Genomic DNA, 18,852 nt, shown 5'->3' with positions numbered 1-18,852 from the left:
ATATTTTTTTCTTCCAGATTCTCAGAATTTGTACCAGGTATACCCCAGAGCAAGACACCATGACCTTCTCTGATGGCCTTACCCTAAATCGAACTCAAATGCACAACGCTGGCTTCGGTCCTCTGACTGACCTTGTGTTCACCTTTGCCAACCAGCTCCTGCCTTTGGAAATGGACGACACGGAAACTGGCCTTCTCAGTGCCATCTGCTTAATCTGTGGAGGTACTGGCCTCCTGGAACCTCTACGAGACCCTCATGTGGAGCCGAGCATGTGGCTCCACTGGGGTTCCTGTGCATGGAGAAAGGCATGTGGATACAATCCTCATGCTAGGAGCAGTTGCACCTTTTCCTGTTGTAAATTATGTAGTGGTATCTGAGCTCCTTCTGCTCTGAAAGAAATGCCAAAATGCAGTCTGTCCACTTCCCTTGTAGGAAATAAGTACTTCTGCAAAGGAAGGGTCACACCGCTACACGCTTATGAAAAATTTAATGATGACCTAAGTGAATTGCATGCTATGTTAACATAGAATTCAAAACGTCACCTGGGCTCCCTCACCATGCCGGTGTGTGCTTGATGGGCTGGAATAAAGCATGGCCCCTTCTTTGTAGCCCCTTGCTGGCTAACCAGAAGCTAACCCAAGTTCAAAAGTGATGGTTGTAATTAAGGGGTAGGCTTATCTTCTTCAGTTTCACAGACACCCTGCCCAAGGTTCTTTTGTTCAGTTCAATACTGACACCATCTGGTCACAAGAGGTAATTCTTGCCTCTGGACCTGAGTGGCCACAAAGGGGACAACTACAAGTTCCACTGCTTAAATCAGTTGCATTTATTCAGGGTAGCGTGCAACTGAATCACCAAATAAAGCCACTGTACAGGAGAGATGGGAGACAAGGGAGGGGATGGCCAGCCATCCTTCAGCTATCTGGACACTAAACACTGAATACTTTCTCCTGCTATCCAGACCGCCAGGACCTTGAGGAACCAACAAAAGTAGACAAGCTCCAAGAACCACTGCTGGAAGCACTAAAGATTTACATTAGAAAGCGACGGCCCAGCAAGCCCCACATGTTCCCAAAGATCTTAATGAAAATCACAGATCTCCGCAGCATCAGCGCTAAAGGTAAAACTTCAGGGTGCTGAGAGAGCAGGACTTTGCCAGCTTCTACTTCCTAAACTCCATGTTCTAATCTGAGGAGTCCCATAACTGCTTAAGTTGGGATGTATATCTCATAGAAATCAAAAGGAATTAAGCATTGCCTGAGCATGCATGTCTATGCATTTATGAGTTCCTCAGGTGCCCTTATGAACACATTTTTATGTTGTCTCTGGATTGAGATAGCAAAAGCAGAAAGCAGATACCAGTACCCAGCAATACTAGGAGACTATATAGTTTTAAAATGGGATGGCTGGTTTAGGAGAGCCACTCTTCCAGATCGTGTATTTAAAACTATTGTTGTTGGGGCTCACATGCATGCCCATGGAGGTCAAAGGACAATTATGAGGAGTCTCTTTTCTCCTTCAATCTCTATGTGCTTCCAGGGGCACCAACTCAAGTCAACCATCTTGTACCACAAGCTCCTAGTCCTCTGAGCCATCTCACCACCATCCCTTTTTTTCCAGAGTATATTTAACTTTCTGAATCCATACATTTCATTCCAGCTTTCCAGATACCTTGGGCTTCTATAAATTTGGAGTGTTTTTCCATGGCATCCTAACCCCTAGAAAAATTAGGGTCACTGTGGACACAGCTCTGGTGCGGACAAGTTAACCCCTGCACTTCTTCAGAGTAAATGAATTCTTGCCTGGCTGAGAGATACAAATACTTTCACTTCATGATTCTCAGTCTACCTGGCAACTCAGGCAATTATAGAAATGCCTAAAACCATCTTGTAGCTGAATGCAGAGGGCTTTTCTATGTAGAGATGACTCAGCAATTATTTGTTATGCCAACTCTGCTATTACCTGCCATGTTCCATCCCATTAGCAGACTCCACACCTGAGGATTTTGGCAAGCCACGGCACAAACTACACTTTAGTGCTTAAATGCACACTGAACTTGGACAAGAAATCTCAGTTCCTTTTTTTTTTCCCCAGTGAGACATTCTAAGTTTATCCCCAGCATGGGATTAAGAGAAGCAAAAAGACACCAGTGCTTGAGTAGATGCAATTGAATAAGGTCTTTAATTTAAATAAGTAAATAAATAAGTAAATAAAGCCATTAATATCTCTGTCTATAGAGACCTGAGGACTAACAGCCACATATAGAAATGTCCCAAGTCCCATATTAGCAGAGTCCAGTAGCCCTAGCCACATGTTCTAAGGTAGTTTTCCTGTTATTCAGAGTTCCATCTTAACAGCTGCATGTAGGGGCTGTGGGATGTGTATGGCATGAAACCATCCAGCACTGAATGGACTGGGTTGCAGAAAAACTACCACATACTGACTCAAGTCAATGTTTCCATTGTGGAAACTGCCCATCCCTTCATCTGTATTTTTCTAATCTGTCTTCAGTGACTTCTCTTTGTAATTTCCTGACTCTGACTGAAGCACTACAACCGTCAAATATGCACATCACATCTCCACTGCTTCTCCTTACAGTGAAAAACATAACTGAGCTCAGAGAGCTAGGTGCCCTGTTAGTACATACTCTGTATTCACAGGGAACGGTGGCTCAGCCTGTGCCAGAGAACCAGTCTAGTTGGGATTGCCCAGCACATATGACGCTGACATTCCCAATGTAAATACCTTTATGCTTTTCCTTCCAGTAAACTTGCGTCAGCAAAGACACCAGTCACTTGATACCTGTTTGTCACAACTCTTTCACACACCTGAGCGTGAATGGTGGTTCCTTAGCTGAGCCCTTATCTAACAGGTGTATATTATCTCTCGAAAAAGGTGCAGAACGTGTAATTACCTTGAAAATGGAAATTCCTGGATCAATGCCACCTCTCATTCAGGAAATGCTGGAGAATTCTGAAGGACATGAACCCCTGACCCCAAGTTCAAGTGGGAACCCAGCCGAGCACAGCCCCAGCGTCTCACCCAGCTCAGTGGACAACAGTGGAGTCAGTCAGTCTCCTCTGCTGCAGTGAGGCAGGACCTTCAGTTCCACATGGAAAATGCAAGGAAAACATTTTTACTGCTGCTTAGTTTTTGGACTGAAAAATGTTAAACTCAAAAAGGACCAAGACATTTTCATATGTATCAATATATATTCCTTACTGTGTAACTTGCCTAGAAATTCAAACTTTTCAAACTCTGAAAATCAGCCATTTCATGCCACCAGAAACTAGTTTAAAGCTTCTACTTTCCTCTCTGAACAGTCAAGATGCATGGCAAAGACCCAGTTGAGATGATTTAGCCCTGGTTAAGTTTCTGAAGACTTTGTACATACAGAAGTATGGCTCTGTTCTTTCTATACTGTATGTTGGTGCTTTCTTTTGTCTTGCATACTCAATAACCAAGACACCAAGGTTATGGAGCAGATCACTGTACGTCCACTGTATGTCTTGCTTTCGTGGATAACAAGGCCTCACAGTAAGGAACCAGGACCTCTGTACAATACAGGATAAGACTAAAGACACTCTGGTTAAGTAGTGTGGAAGCTTCGCCTTGCTTTTGATGCTCTCAAGCTACACCCTTTCTTTTATGTTGCCCAGATAGTTACCACTTCACTGCACTAGCAGAAAAGAATTCTCAGTGTAACTGCCAGTTCAGTTAATCCAATGTCGTTTGTTCAATTGTTAATGTCACTTTAAATTAAAAGTGGTTTATTCCTAAATGACACAATTACCGAATGAAAATGATGCATTTTTACAGTCATGATAGCCTCCAAGGCAAAAACACTGTCCAGTGTTAGTTTGTTTACCTGTTCACAAGCCATTGGAGAAATATCACAGGATAATCAGCAGGCTAGTCTGCCATCTGGACTCTAGTAGCCCAGTGTCCTTCCTGACTCATGCCTGATCCTGGGATTTCCCCCAGTCTTGATGCTTGAAGGTATGGGCAAGTGGCCTACTCTGACCTTATTCAATCACTATGATGCAGACTGACAGCTGTGGTAGAGTGGTTGACAGACTTGAGTGTCAGGTTCTGAGTTCTCATGGAAGCACTAGTGGAATTTTTTGGTTTTGATATATTAGCAAAAGTCTGTGATGTACCTTCACTGGCTCTGTTTGTACATTGAGATGGTTTAACAGTGCTTTCTATGTTCATATACTGTTTACCTTTTTCCATGGAGTCTCCTGGCAAAGAATAAATATATTTATTTTAAAGGTGTGTGGGAGCTTTTACTTCAATTTCACCTTCAGTAAAGAGTCTGATAACACAGTTCCATTTTTAATGTTTAAATTTCATTTCAAAAAGCAGGTCTGTAGTCTGCAATCATGACAGTTAAAATCTGTGCTAATGCACGGTAATCTATAACAATTCTACAAGCCAATCAGACAACACATGACATTTCAATGAGTAAAAAAGAGCATAAAACTATGTGTAAGAACAAAATGTTAAAAGGCCTACCACAATAATAAAAAACCATCAATTACATCATCACATTAAAATAAGCCAGATGTACAAAATTCTGAGACAGAAAAGACAAAGGACAACACAAGGTATTTTTGAAAAATGTTCGTGCTCTTTGGGCACTTAATTAAACATTGCAAAATCAACATCTTCTTCTTCATCAGACTCTGCAAAATATTTTACTTCTTTCCTAGCCCGACCAGTCCGTGGGACAGCAGGTGGTTCAGAAGTGAAGTCTGAGGGGAAGATGTCTACATCGGAATCCTGATCAAAAGACGGTTTTTTCGGTTTCTAGACCCCCCCACCAAAAAAAAAAAAAGTTTAAAACTCCCAAAGTTAAGGAAAGTCTAGTGTTAACTATTATTCCTTATACTTACATTTATGGCATATTACCAATAGTCATTCCTAAGACTAAAATGAATTATGGAAGGAAAAAACAGATATAGTAATAGCTACCTTGGGCTCTTATGTTTACCAAGTTAGAGACTCATCAATGCAACATCACTATTCCAAAATTGCTTATTACTAAATAAGTATGCACAATGTCCACATCAGAAAGTATTCAAGTTGCCCTATTTTTAAGAACATAGTCAGAGCCAGGCATGGTGGTGCACACCTTTAATCCTAGCACGCAGAAGGCAGAGGCAGGCAGATCTCTGTGAGTTTGAGGCCAGCCTGTTCTACAAAGCAAGTTCAGGACAGCCAAGGCTACACAAAGAATGAACAAACAAAAGTCAGAATTCATGGGAACAGAACAAGGCAATATTCAGTATGTAACACACACTGTCACAAGTATTGACAAAATACTTTAAAAAGTTAAAGAGTAGACAAGAGAGATGGTAATTGATGGAAATTGTGAGGCTATGCACATTTATATGTATATTTTTAAATTTTAATAGGAAGAAGTGGCAAGGCCATTTATTTACCCCCCCCCCCAAAAAAAGGGTTTCTAAAGAGTCATATTAATTAGAAATATTAGGCACAAACTCAATTTTAAAAAAATCAATCCAAGTTCATAAGAGTATTCTAATATTGGAGTAGGATGTGCCTACAGTAGTTCAATAGATAGAACAGAAGATTCTAAGTTAAGCTGATTTATAGTGTTCTCTTTACATAAGAAATAGACTGGTTGCACAGATCAATGTCTCTCATTGATGAGAAGTTAATGTAGAGCTCTTACAGGCATTACAACATGGAGACATGCAGAACAGATCATGAGCATGTTCTTGCTTACCTTGCTGGCTGTTTTTGCTGGTTTCCTTCCAGGGTTATAATCACCTTCATTTTCTGAGCCTGATGCTTTCCTTTTTTTTGCCCCTCGACCTTTACCTTAAAACACATGAAAAGATTTTTTTCCTCCCAAAGGTTAAATAAGATATATGACCAAATGTTACAATTATTTCTTTGGCATGCCCAATAGTAGGGCATGCAATCATACCCTCTTGCTATAAATGACATATACTTTGACAGCACAATTTTAATTCTGGAGTTTAAATGACTAAAGAGTATTTTTAAAAATACATTTAAAACAAGTGAGAAAATCCTGGAAATAAGTTTCAATGATTGAGACCTGATCAAAGGCCTCCAAAACATTTTGGAAATATAGCTCTTAGGAACAAAACTTCTTACAAGGGTGCTTAAGTTATGTCTGAAAAGTGATAAACTTACAAGGCTTCAAACCACATATGGGTATATATTGACCTCTATAGGATATATGATAGTTATTTTTAGCTTTCCTCTTTATTCTATTTCTTTGACCTATATAACAAGACCCTGCCTCAAATAAACCTAGCGAAGGAAATGAGAGACAGGTGAGAGAAGCCCATAGGAGTTCACTGTGGCATCTTTAAGCTTTATTTCAGTGTATTTAGTTAAGCTTGCCTACCACTTTAACTGGTGAGTAACTGTTCTAAGCTGTTTTGTGTCTTTGCTCTAATGCATCACAATGCTGCTTGCATGTAACCCAATTTAAAATAAAACAGGGACTCCCTCATCAAACTCAATAAAACTGAAGAAAGAAAAATAGTTTCCTATTTATAGCCTGTGTTTAAGGGTTATAGAGAGACAATCCTCACCTTTTGGTGTCATAGTCTTCTTTGGAATGCCAAATTCAGAATCTGAGTCCGAGTTTACAGTCTCTACTACTTTCTTCTGTTTAGGGGCTCTCTTGGCCTTAGGTGCTGTATCTGAAGGTGGTTTACCTATTAAGCAAACATACTTTTAGTTGGCAAGTGTAAAGTACTTATTAACAAACCAAGCTTAAGTTCTATAACAGTGGATTTTTTAAAATAAGAAATTTAGTAGCCATTATACCAAGAAATGGTTTCTTTCTGTTTGATGCTAGTTTAAAGGTAAGTATCATTCCATGGATGATAAAATGAGTATTATTCAATTGGGCATAATTTGATTTTTAGGTAATTAAATTGGGATATTTTAAGCAATGAGTATTAAAGGAAATTAAACAGTATCTTTTACATATATTCATGACAAAAATATCTCTGAAACAATAATTATAGCCCATGTACAACCACACACTTAAGTTAAATCTTATAAAAATAATTTAGTGGTGGAAAGCATTTTTATGGGGTCCTCAAATAGAACAAATGCAAAGCAACTCATTTTCCTCCAATAGTTGAAATCCAGACTTGGCATTTTTTATGTGAAAAGAAACATGCAAACCCTAGGTCATTATAGATACAAGGCCTCACTTTGCCGTATTATGCCTTAAAAACAAATCTTGTATTTATGTTTCATATAAACACTATAATCACACTTGTGAAAATGAGTCTGGAAGACAAATGTACCAGATAGAATGAAATAAACTAGAAAGTTTCCTATTAAAAACTGAAAAGTGCTGCTCACTTGACTGAAAAATAGAACTGATCTCAAGCTGAGATGCTCGACATAATACCCTCAGTGGCTGACAGCAGGAGGAAGCAGACCTGGAAGAGGTAGGCAAAGACTGTGACTTTTACTCCTTTTGAACCCTCATAACTAAATCTACTACAGGAACCAAGGAATGCAGATTCATCCAACAGGGTGATAGAGACCACAGCTTTTTCTTTGGCAATGTTTTCAAACTTGCAGAAGTTATATGACACTTTCAACACCTCTACCAACTATAAGTCAGTTATCTAAATATTATAGGTTGCTTTTTGCTACAAAATATTGGAACTACAGAATATAATGTGAATAATAATATATGTAAGTCAGATTTAACAGAGTTCCTAGGAAGGAGGGACCTGGTACGGCCTTTCTGTTAATTATCTGTTAACTATCTGTTGATTGAATTTCAGGGAAGTAGACAAAGGAACTCTTGCTGGCGGTTTCCTAGGTCAACTTAAGTAAGATCCATCCAGCTAGTGGAGAAAGAGCTAAAAAGTCTAGATGGAAAATGCCTAGCCTTTTAGTTCATGTTGAACTTGAACTCATTAGCTTAATGAAGGAAACATGGTGACAGATTTCAAGAAGGGATACAGATCCCACAATATTTTGTAATATAAAAATTATTTCATATTTTAAATGAAGACTTAAAGAAAGAGGCCTTTTAAAACTCTTTTTTCTGTCCCCGCCCCACCCCCACCCCCTGAGACAGGGTTTCTCTGCAAAGCCTTGGTTGTCCTGGACTCACTCTATAGACCAGGCTGGCCTAGAACTCACAGAGATCCACCTGCCTCTTCCTCCCTGAGTGCTGGGATTACAGGCGTGCACCACCATGCCCGGCTTTTAAAACATTTAAAAAATGTTTTTGGTTGCTTTAAAACAAATTACATGTATCTACTCATATGCCTGTTTCTCTTTCTGTGTTCCCTGTGTGTGCAGTGTCCACATGACCAGAACAGTGTGCCAGATCCCTGGAACTAGAATTAAAAATGGTTGTAAATCACTTGATACAGTTACTGGGAACTGAACACAGGTCCTCTACAAGAACAGCAAGTGTTCCTAGCCACTGAGCCATCTCTCCAAAATGATCTCTTGAAAAGAAATTATAGTCTGTCTTGGTTTGAGTTCTTCAGAAGTACAACCTAACTGACCCCAAGATGTGTATTCAGGGGTAAATATTTACCTAGTAGGTTATGATAGAAAGTATATAATTAAGATACTGAAGAGCAAAGCTGGGTGTGGTGGCACACACCTTTAATCCAAGCACTTGGGAGGCAGAGGCAGGTGGATCACTGTGAGTTTGAGGCCAGCCTGGTCTACAAAGCAAGTACAGCAAAGCCAAGGCTACACAGAGAAATCCTGTCTCAAAAAACAAAAAACAAAAAACAAAAAACAAAAAAAAAATTTTTTTTTAAAGATACTGAAGAGCAAACAGCTAGTCATAAGTAAATTATCAAACCAGTCATTACTCTTGGAGCTTAATTAATCTCTTAGAGAACTCTGAAAGCCAATACAACCCCAGACCAGAAACCTGAAAGGTAAGGGTACTGAGCTGCTTCTATACCAGCTTCCCTCAATCACTGGTGGAAGGAGCTAGGGGAGGTATAGAGAGTTCATGTCCAGCACAACTGCAAAGTCAGAGTCCTCAGATAAAGAACTGTAGACATTGGGAGGACGACTGGGAAGTGAAGCATTATGTGAAATTCCCAAATAATAACAACATATGTTGCATTAAAAAAATAAAGAAATGCAGACACAGGCCAACATGTCCTGAAGAAATGACGGGAGCCTGTTATACCTAGAATGTTGACTAGAAACACTCCTCTGAGCAGTCTCTCCACAATTCAGTGTTTTTGGAAAAAACAGTCCGGATTATAGTATTATCATTTTGCTACATTCAACACGCACATGACTCTAATGCTGTGTACTATACATTTTCTTTTCTTTTAGGGATTGGTCCACATAGTTTAATATCTCATTTTTTTATTATATGAAGAAGTTTATTATACAAGTATGGGGAGAGAAGGAGGGGAGGCAAGAGAGAGAAAGAGAGAGAGAGGGGGGTGGGGGTGGACAGAGACAGAGAGACAGAGGCAGAGACAGGGAAGAGAAGAAGAGAGGAAGAGAGGAAGAGGGAGAGGGAGAGAGTGCAGGAGGGACAGCAAGAGAGCTAGATGTGTATTTTTTTAAGTACATATTATTTTCAAATGTAAAGTACTAATACCGGCTTTCAAAAAGACCAAAATACATGATTTGCATGTTGTATAACATTATTGAATCAACTCAGCATTTCATGAACAATCTAACACTATGGCAGGGTACGTGGAAGCTAAATTCAGAAAGAAAAGATGCTAACTGCACTGACCATTCCTCTATGTAAGGACTAAAAGGAAGCAGAACTAACATTTTATAGAATCAAGATAAAATGTGTATTCTTTACCCAATCTACCAAAGGAACTTTATAGAAAAACAACCTTTTGTTACCATTATTTCTTCCTTAAAAATGCATATATTTATACAATGAAACATGATGATATCCTCCCTATTTACCTTCTCTAGTTTCTCAAATATTCCCCTCTACATGTCCATCTTCCAACTTAATTTTTTCTTATTACCCACTAAGTCCAATTAATGCCACTATAAGCACAGGAAACCTACTAGTGGGAATACCCTCAAAGAATGAATCCTCTTCTCTATGAAGTTACCAACTGTCAAGAGCTCTTGGTGGGCCTAGAGAGTGCCCAAAGTATTAATTAAAATATGATGGGATTATTTTATAATTACAGAAGCTTTAAACTGAATAATTCTTCTTCTTCCTCCTTCTTCATTGTTGTCTTCATCTTCTTCTTTTCTTCTTCTCCTCCTCCTCCTCTTTCTTCTCCTCCTTCTCCTTTCTTTCTGGTTGATTGAGACAGGGGTTCCCTATATAGCTTGGCTGTCCTGGAACTCACATTGTAGACAACTCTGACCTCAAACTCACAGAGATCCACCTGCCTCTGCCTCCTCAGTACTGGGGGATTAAAGGCATGTGCTCTCCCCCTCCAGGGGAAATGGTCAAATGTGAGGCACCAGAGTACGTGAGAAACTCATACCCCACTCTGCACTCAACTGTGGAGAATGTTCTGACCATTGGCTAGATCTGGGTATGGGTTTAAAGTTTACCGCCTGTATTGTCCTTGGCTGGTGCCATAGTTTGAGCAGGACCCCTGGGCCCAAATCTGTTATCATAATGTTCTACTTGTAGGTTTCTATGACCCTCTGGATCCTTCTACTTTGCTATTCTCCCATGCTTCTCTCATCTAGAGTCCCAGTAGGATGTCCTCCCCTCTGTCCCAGTTTCCTGGTAAGTGAAGGAACTCAGAGGAAGGACAGCAGGTTACCAAGAAGAAACTTGATAACCTATGAGCATATACAGGGGAGAGGAAATCCTCCTCAGGAACAGTCATAGGGGAGGGGAATAAGGGGAAAATGGGAGGGAGGGAAGAATGGGAGGATACAAGGGATGGGATAACCATTGAGATGTAACAAGAATAAATTAGTTTAAAAAATTTTTTTAAAAAGGCATGTGCTCTTTAACACTCTGCTAAACTGCAATCTTAGCACGTTTTACCTCTTATACAGAATACAGACATAAAAACAAACACTTGAAAGTGGTGGGGGGACTATATATTTAAAATATGGTCTAAAATATTTTACCAATTCCTTCACATTATTAGAAAGCAAAAGAGATTTTCCTAATAATATTATTGTAAGTCTCATAGTGAAGTATTCATACAAATAGTTTAAAATTGTATTAAATTCCCTTTCATATCAATCATCTCTATATAGCTTACACAGTAACACAAACAGGTATAAAGCTCCTACCCTTTTTAGCAGCGACTGTTTTACTTGAAACTTTATCCATTTGCTTTAGACCAAACGATGGTGCAAATACAGAAGTGGTATCTTCTTCATTACTGTCAAATCTAGCTGAATCTAAAAATTCAAAACTTTTTTTAGTAAAGAGACTCTATAAAGACCTCTGAGTAAACTGGTTCTTTGATGACTTCTCTTTAGCTAATAAATTGATTTAGTTTCTATTTTGACCATATAATCCACAAATACAAACAGTTGAAAATAAAAAATATACCAATGTTATACCTCAAAAATATTAACGCTGTTGTGAAACAATATATAAATGCACATGGCAGTGAAAATTAATAGTATCAAAAGTTAATTATTTAAAAGATAAATGTCAAGTTCAGAAGTTTATATTAGTGATTTGTTTTCAGATAAAAAGGCTCCACTGTGTTATTATACAAACACTATTAATCCTGCCAGACAATCAGTACTAATGCCCAAATCTAAAAGAGCAGTAAGCATTCTCTTTTTAAATCAACAAGTCATTGACTACTAATTTTAAAGGCAAGATTCCCTTCAGCTTACTTATTTTTGAGGGAGGAGACAGAAGCTTGCAAAGCAGCTCAGATTGGCTTCAATTTGCAATCCTTCTGCCTCAGCCTCCCAAGTGCTAGGATTATAGGCATGAACAAAAAGATATACGCACTAAAAAGATATACCCTGATTATATTTGCTTCTATGAAAATTTTATTCCCTCAGCTATAGGAATTTGGTAAGACAAATCTGCATCTATGCCAGTACCTTTATAGTCGCATCACCATGAAGATCAAATTCCAATTTTTAAAAATATTTTTCTCATTATTAAATCTTATACACAGACACTATACCCAGCGGGGTAGGATAGTACTGCCTATTCTAACCAGTCAATATGTAAGTCTCATGAAAAGTTCTGCAGTTAAATCCTAGCCTCTTGGTTTTTCTAGTTTTCTCTCTACAAGTACAGCAATAATATAATAATTAACTAATGAAAAGATTAAAAGAACATACCATCTTCTGACTTCTGAGAATATGAAGGAAATGAAAAGAGATTCCCAAAATCCTGACTTTTTTTGTCATGTGAAGATTTTCTATTAGAAAGAAAATATCACAAAGAGGATATAATTAAAATATCCATATAACATATACTGCAGGATTATAATCATCAAAACTTTAGTTCTATTTTTTTTCTTTCTCTATTAAAGATAGGGTAACACCCATACCCTGCCCCTTTACTTATGGTCTTATATAAGCCAATATATGAACACAGATATAAGATTAAAAAAATACTTAACATATAATAAGAATGAAATCTGGGCAATGGTTTAAATTATTCAAAGTGACACTAGCTCAATCCTAATTATTAAAAAAGCTCCAAAGAGAGAGGTGAAGTCCCTATTATAGCAGGTAGTAATACCATTCTGACTGCCGACCACAGGTGGGTAGTTACTTTAGAAGCTAGTCAAGGCTGCTTATATTGGGTTATAATGTCTTTTAAAACTATGTATTTAGTTCACAAATCTCACACCCTCCATGTTAATGCTGGCAGTCATCAAAAGCAATAAAAGTAATCAAAGACAAATCTACTGGAAAAACAAGTTTCCTAATTCTAAAGATACAAACATTTTACTGGAACAAACTACATTCATTTATTTACATGTTGTTTGAGGTTACTTTCCTGCTACAAGTGCAACAATAAATAGTTGTTACAAAGCCATATGACAGGGACATACAAGATATTTATTCTCAAGCCCTTCCAGAAAACAACTTGCTAATCTTTCAGTTAACCTGCAGCAATAGCATGGAAGAGCTAAAGTATTAACAAACTAATTATTTCATAAAGAAACATTTAGCTAGAAGCGATCATGTCTTGGAGCTCATGGTAAGAGTTACTGGATACTCACTGCTGCAATACTTACTCTGGAGCAGCTTTTGGTTTGCCTGGTGAAAAGGCATACTCATCTCTATCTAAGCCATCTGAAGGGACAAATCCATCTTCCCCATCATTTGTTATGGGAGATGCTTTAACCTTCAGTTCTCCTAAATCATTATTGTCATCATCAGCATCAGCATCTTCATCCTCCTCTTCTGAGAAATCAAAGGTGTACTTAGGTCTTTCAGCTAGGAGGAAAACGGAAATGAATGTCAACAGGACACAGGGATATGTTACTAAAGTTCCAGATAATCAGGAGACTAAGAAAGAATCACTTGTGCCCAGGAGCTTGATGCCACCATGGGTCACATAGGGAGGTACTGGCTCAAATGCAGCAAAAGAATAGGAAACTCAAAATTCAAGATTCAACACTTAAAATATTTTTATAACATATCAAGGAAAAGATTGAACATTTAGAGAATAAAAACCTGTAACTTTGGCCTCAAAGTGTGATATCTACCTCACACTTTCCAGGAGGCAAGGGTACTCCTACATAGATGGATGGAACTACTTATTTAGGGTGTTGCTCATTATACTTAAATATTATTCAAACACAGAAAAAGTGATTGGTATGGTCTTATGTCCTAAGTCTTCATGTCATGTGTCCTGTATACAAAGGATTATTAATATAAGATTTCCCATTTCTTTAATTATAAATGAAAACATTTACATTATATTAAAAATGATAAACTTTCTTTTAACTTGCCTAGGTGTTTATTTCCCTTTAGAGTTAGTTGAACTATAAAATAACAATCATAAGGACCAACTCAGTTGGCAAGTGCTGCCTAGTATGCAAAAAGCTCTGGATTCCAGTCACAGTAATACCTACACTGGGCATGCTGGCACATACCTATAATCCTAGCACTGGCAGGAAGAGTTGGGAGGATAAGAAGATCAAGGTCATCCTCAGCCATATAGCAAGTCTGAGGCTAGCCTGAGTTATATAAGATGCTTTCTCTTTCTCTCTCTCTGTCTGTCCCTCCCTCCCTCCCTCTCTCTCTCTCTCTCTCTCTCTCTCTCTCTCACACACACACACACACACACACACACACACACAAGACAGAAAGAAAGAAAGAAAGAAGAAAGGAAAAGGAAGGAAAAAAGAAAGGAAAAAATGTCACACCAGCAAGATAAGAGACAACTGTAGGGAAGAACATACTGGCATAATGCAAGTTAGTTTTATTTTAATCTCTAACATGCATTAAAGACACTTAATAATTTCGTAATTCACTTTTCATGTATAGAAAAAACCTATGCATAATTTTTGAAGCTTTAACAAATTAATTTTCATGTAACTTAATCCAACCACAGTAATTATTCATCCATATCATTTATACCTATACCTATTAAGAAAAGAAACGTACTCACTTGATGAGAGAATCAAAGAATTTAAAGCCTGGCATGCAATTAAAAATGTATTTGCCAGAGTTAACAACCATAAAATTGTAACACTCATTTTAATGAACTGAATCTTAAGAAAATGTAAGGGAATTTATAAAATAATCAGATTTTAATTATCTGAGTACTTGCAATTAATGATATTTAAAGAAGATCAAATCATATGTTTAACAGAAATATGCTAGCATGACAAGATGCTGTAGTCCAACTTTAGCATTATATTTTTAAAAATATGAGTACAAAGAAGCAGATAGTTATAGCCAGGAGACCTCTCAGGATATATGTGGAAGAATATTAACACAGAGTACTTTCAACAGAGCCATCATAGTTGCCAATAATACAATTTGTAGATTTTTTTGGTTTGGGTTTTTTTTTTGTTGTTGTTGTTTGGTTTTTTCTGTTTGTTTGTTTGTTTTACAAATATCCCAAAGCTGTGGGGGGAACATTATCTAACCTTTAATAATAAAACTCAGAAAGAACGCATGATTTGGGGCTAGAGAGATTGCTCAATCATAAAGAATACTTGTTTTTAAAGAAGATCCAGGCCGCTCACAGATCCATAACTCTAGATCCAGAGGATCTCGCACCCTCTTCTGACCTCAGCAGTGAGCACACACTGCACAGACATACATATAAGTAAAACATTTATATATGTAAATAAATCTTTTTTAAAAAACATAATTCACTTTGTCTTCAGAGTAATGATAAAATACTTTAGTGATACTGGTAATACTACTGAAGCCAATTTATAGGTCAATGATAATATACAATAAAATAAATATAAAATGTATCACAATACCAGCTGCTCTTCTAAGCAAGGAATCTCTTGGAATAACCACAGGTTCTGCTTCTTCCAAGTCACTCTCTGACTTGGACTCATCATCTGACCAAGGATTCCGTTTCTTCACTTTCTTTGCATTAGGTTTACCAGAGGATGTGGGTGTTTTTCTAACTCTGGTACCTAAAAGCAAGACAATGGTAATATGCATATAAATATTTATTCAAAATTACTAACTAGTGAAGCTTTTCTATAAAAGGTTCATTATAAAATACAAATGTATATGAAAACTAAAGGTATTATTTGAATTACTAAAAATAAATGAACAAATCAAAGTCAGTAGACTCTAGAAATACCCTATAGTCCTTTTTTTCTTACAAACACATGTACAAAAGCATTCTAACACCTTACCAGGCTCCTTTTTCTCTCTTTTTGGTTTTGGACCTTTATTTACAGGAGCAGATGGGGTCAATGTCTCTTCTCCTGTGCCTTCAACTGGTGTTCCACTAAATTCTTCATCAAATTCTACTTTCACTACGGTAGTATCAGGATCACCCTTTATGTTAAAAACCAAATCCAATCATGAGTAAAAGTAAAAAGCAAATTAACAATGCCTACTTTAGAGCTACAGTTTCACTCAACAGTTTCTTCTTATCAGGCAAGCTTTTATTTAATGTATTCCACTTGAGATATGTTTTACTTTATTTTATTTACCTATTTCCAACGACACTGCTTATGATCCTAATATTTGATATACTCAATGAGATGGCAGCCACTCAGAAAAATCAGAATAAGCCAGGCTCCTGGTTATCAAAGGAACTATGAGACCAATAGCTAAGTACTCCAAAAAACAAAACAAAACAAACAACAAAGAAAATCCCACAAAATTAGTGCCTATACCTAGTGATCCTACATAGTAGGAAAACACTTTCAAATTGCTGAAAGAAAATAAACAACAGATTTATTTTATGAGGCACTATAACGCTGACTCTAACCCAAAATTATTGGTAAGGGCAGGACAGTTGGTAGGTAGGAGTCCTGGTCAATACCACACAAGTCAAAATAAGAGTGAATGACAGCAGCAGCTCAAGGGAATGTGAACAGTTTGGCTTGAGGAGGACCAGAGAAAACACCCCAAGGGAGTCTTTCTGAGTTCTGAAGGAACCATCTAAGTTTGCCAGATGGGTAGAAAAGTAGTGAAAGCAACAAGATGAGAAACAAAGCAGGTCCACAAAGCCGGGTAATGGGCCCAGTTTCAGCCATGCTAAGATTGAGGGGCTTTGGTCCTTCTGGTGACTACATGGGCACAGCAGCCTGGGACATTCAGAGACATACATTTAAGAGTTATTGTTTTAAGTGGGCAAACTCAGGGCAGGCAAGGATAAACTTATTGACACTACATAAAGTAGAAAAAAAGAATGATAAGAAATAAACCTAACAGACACCAACAGAAAAGGACAGAGGCCACTGAGCTAAGGTGAAAGCCGAGTGAGGTGAAGGCACAGGCTAGAAGAAGGTCGTATACACTTCAGTCATCAGACAGAAAGACCTGCTCTAGTGTCAAAATGTTCCTATGCTTCAAATATTAGCTCTACATGAAAAAATAAAAATTAAAAAAATTATCAGATGCGTAATTCCAATTTAGGCTTATTTCACTAATCATAAAGAACCTTGATTCTTAGTTTTGTATTGGATATATCTGCATACATATGTCTAGGGCTGTAAAACAAACCTTCCTAGGGCTTTTGCTTCTATATATCCATCATACATTCTTCTTCCTGGGCTCTGAAGTTCATCCTAGTCTTTACATCTAGATAATCCTGACCTAGACTGCTCAAGAGCAAATTTCATATATATTAAAGTTCTTGATATTAGCTGCCACTGACAACAATGCAAGATGTGCTTAATAGTGTTTAACAAGAAACAAACAAGGAGATCATAAGTGTAAGTTACTTCAAAAACCAATTAGACCTTAATTTTTCTTCTAATTAGTCATAATAACATAGAATTTAAATGTAAAAAGTTGATAGTTTTCAGTAGTTTTTGGTTGGGTTTTGTTAAGATTTTAATTTAGAGAGATGTTCAGCACAGTGTTTCTCATTCTAAAAACTGAATTTAGACCAGGCCCCTGTAGTCCCAGGCTGAAGGAAATCAGTTAAGCCCATGTGTTTGAGGCCAAACAGAAGGGATGAGGATGTGGGAACAAAACTGAATTAAATAAGGAGCTCTAAACATATATGTGTGTGATCCTTGACCAATAGGATGTTCTTCCTCAGCTCAATTGCTCTCATGTAAAAAATATTTCCTATATATCAAAATACATTCAAATCATAAAGCATGGTTAAGCACAAGCATAAATTAGAGTCTCCCAATGAGCAGGCACAAAGAGCGTGTAATACCTTCTTCTTCTTCAGTAATTTCCTGCTGGCATCTGCCTTCATAGCAGTAATTTCAGGAACGATTCTTCTCCCGTAAGGTGAGGGCATCGTCTCCTCCAGCTGAAGTTTCTTTACCTTAGGTTTGCCAACTTTACCTTTTATTGCTTTTCCAGACATTCCTGCCAGAATATCTTCTCGTTCTTGTGCTTCTACTTTCTGAAATATGGTTAAAGGGGAAGGGGATACATAAACAGTTTTAAAAAAACAATCACTATTGCATAAGAACCTGAAATAAATTATTCACATGTTAAGAAACAAAATTTTCTTTTTAGCTGATCTAATCTGAGATGAAATAACAGGGAAAAAAAAAAAAAACCAAGAAAAAACTTTTAGGTCAGAAGACCTGAGTTTTAATCCCAATTCATATATGTAGCTTCTTACTCATAGTAATGGTAATTAGTGACCTAGGTGGTTCTTTATAGTCCTATGAGACTATGGTGTGGGACCACTGCTGACCTCGCATCATTAGAAACCTGGCAAATCACAGACAAAGACAGTTGTGTTAAAAAGTATGAAGTGGGGCTGGAGAGAGTGTTCATCTATAAATAACATTTGTTGCTCCTACAGAGGACATGGGCTCAGTTCTCAGCACTCACATGGTAGCTCATGCCCGTATTTAACTCAAATTTCAGGGAACTCCAGACCCTCTCATGACCTCTTCAGGCACCAGGCACACATATGGTACACAGACATACATGCAGAAAAAACCCATATGCATACTAAAGTAAAAATAAATAAATCTTTAAAAATTAAATATGAAGTTATTCTTTTCAATTACATTAATCATTATATGATTCACAATTTTAAAGTAAGAAAGTAAGGGGGGAAAGTCCCAATACAGTGTGGAGAGATGGCTCAGAAGTTAGGAGCACTGGCTGTTCTTCTAGAGTTCCTGAGTTCAATTCCCAGCAACCACATGGTGGCTCACAACCATCTATAATGAATCTGATTCCCTCTTCTGGTGTATAGGAAAACAGAACACTCATATACATAATATAACTAAATAAAGAAATCCTTTTTTAAAA

At 37.5% G+C, this 18,852-nt stretch overlaps 2 protein-coding genes across 4 annotated transcripts in view; one reads left to right on the top strand and one right to left on the bottom strand.

Moving 5' to 3' along the window:
- The window catches only part of Rarb (retinoic acid receptor beta), a 131,265-nt gene extending 126,992 nt beyond the window's left edge, over positions 1 to 4,273 (top strand). For both annotated transcript variants that reach the window (XM_051140104.1, XM_051140112.1), the window contains exons 6-8: positions 18 to 222; positions 962 to 1,120; positions 2,896 to 4,273. In XM_051140104.1, coding sequence (XP_050996061.1) covers positions 18 to 222; positions 962 to 1,120; positions 2,896 to 3,092 — 561 coding nt within the window. In that variant the 3' untranslated portion in view covers positions 3,093 to 4,273. The remainder of the gene's footprint in view (positions 1 to 17; positions 223 to 961; positions 1,121 to 2,895) is intronic.
- A 52-nt stretch (positions 4,274 to 4,325) lies between these two features.
- The window catches only part of Top2b (DNA topoisomerase II beta), a 64,270-nt gene continuing 49,743 nt past the window's right edge, over positions 4,326 to 18,852 (bottom strand). For both annotated transcript variants that reach the window (XM_051140089.1, XM_051140078.1), the window contains exons 28-36: positions 17,789 to 17,983; positions 15,801 to 15,945; positions 15,411 to 15,572; positions 13,200 to 13,401; positions 12,292 to 12,371; positions 11,269 to 11,379; positions 6,597 to 6,722; positions 5,756 to 5,850; positions 4,326 to 4,812 (exon numbers count right to left, since the gene is read on the bottom strand). In XM_051140089.1, the coding sequence (XP_050996046.1) occupies positions 4,645 to 4,812; positions 5,756 to 5,850; positions 6,597 to 6,722; positions 11,269 to 11,379; positions 12,292 to 12,371; positions 13,200 to 13,401; positions 15,411 to 15,572; positions 15,801 to 15,945; positions 17,789 to 17,983 (1,284 nt within the window). In that variant the 3' untranslated portion in view covers positions 4,326 to 4,644. The remainder of the gene's footprint in view (positions 4,813 to 5,755; positions 5,851 to 6,596; positions 6,723 to 11,268; positions 11,380 to 12,291; positions 12,372 to 13,199; positions 13,402 to 15,410; positions 15,573 to 15,800; positions 15,946 to 17,788; positions 17,984 to 18,852) is intronic.

The sequence above is a fragment of the Acomys russatus genome, chromosome 3, assembly GCF_903995435.1.
Source record: "Acomys russatus chromosome 3, mAcoRus1.1, whole genome shotgun sequence".
Classification (NCBI taxonomy): Eukaryota; Metazoa; Chordata; class Mammalia; order Rodentia; family Muridae; genus Acomys; species Acomys russatus.
This window is presented reverse-complemented; position numbering and strand designations above follow the sequence as displayed.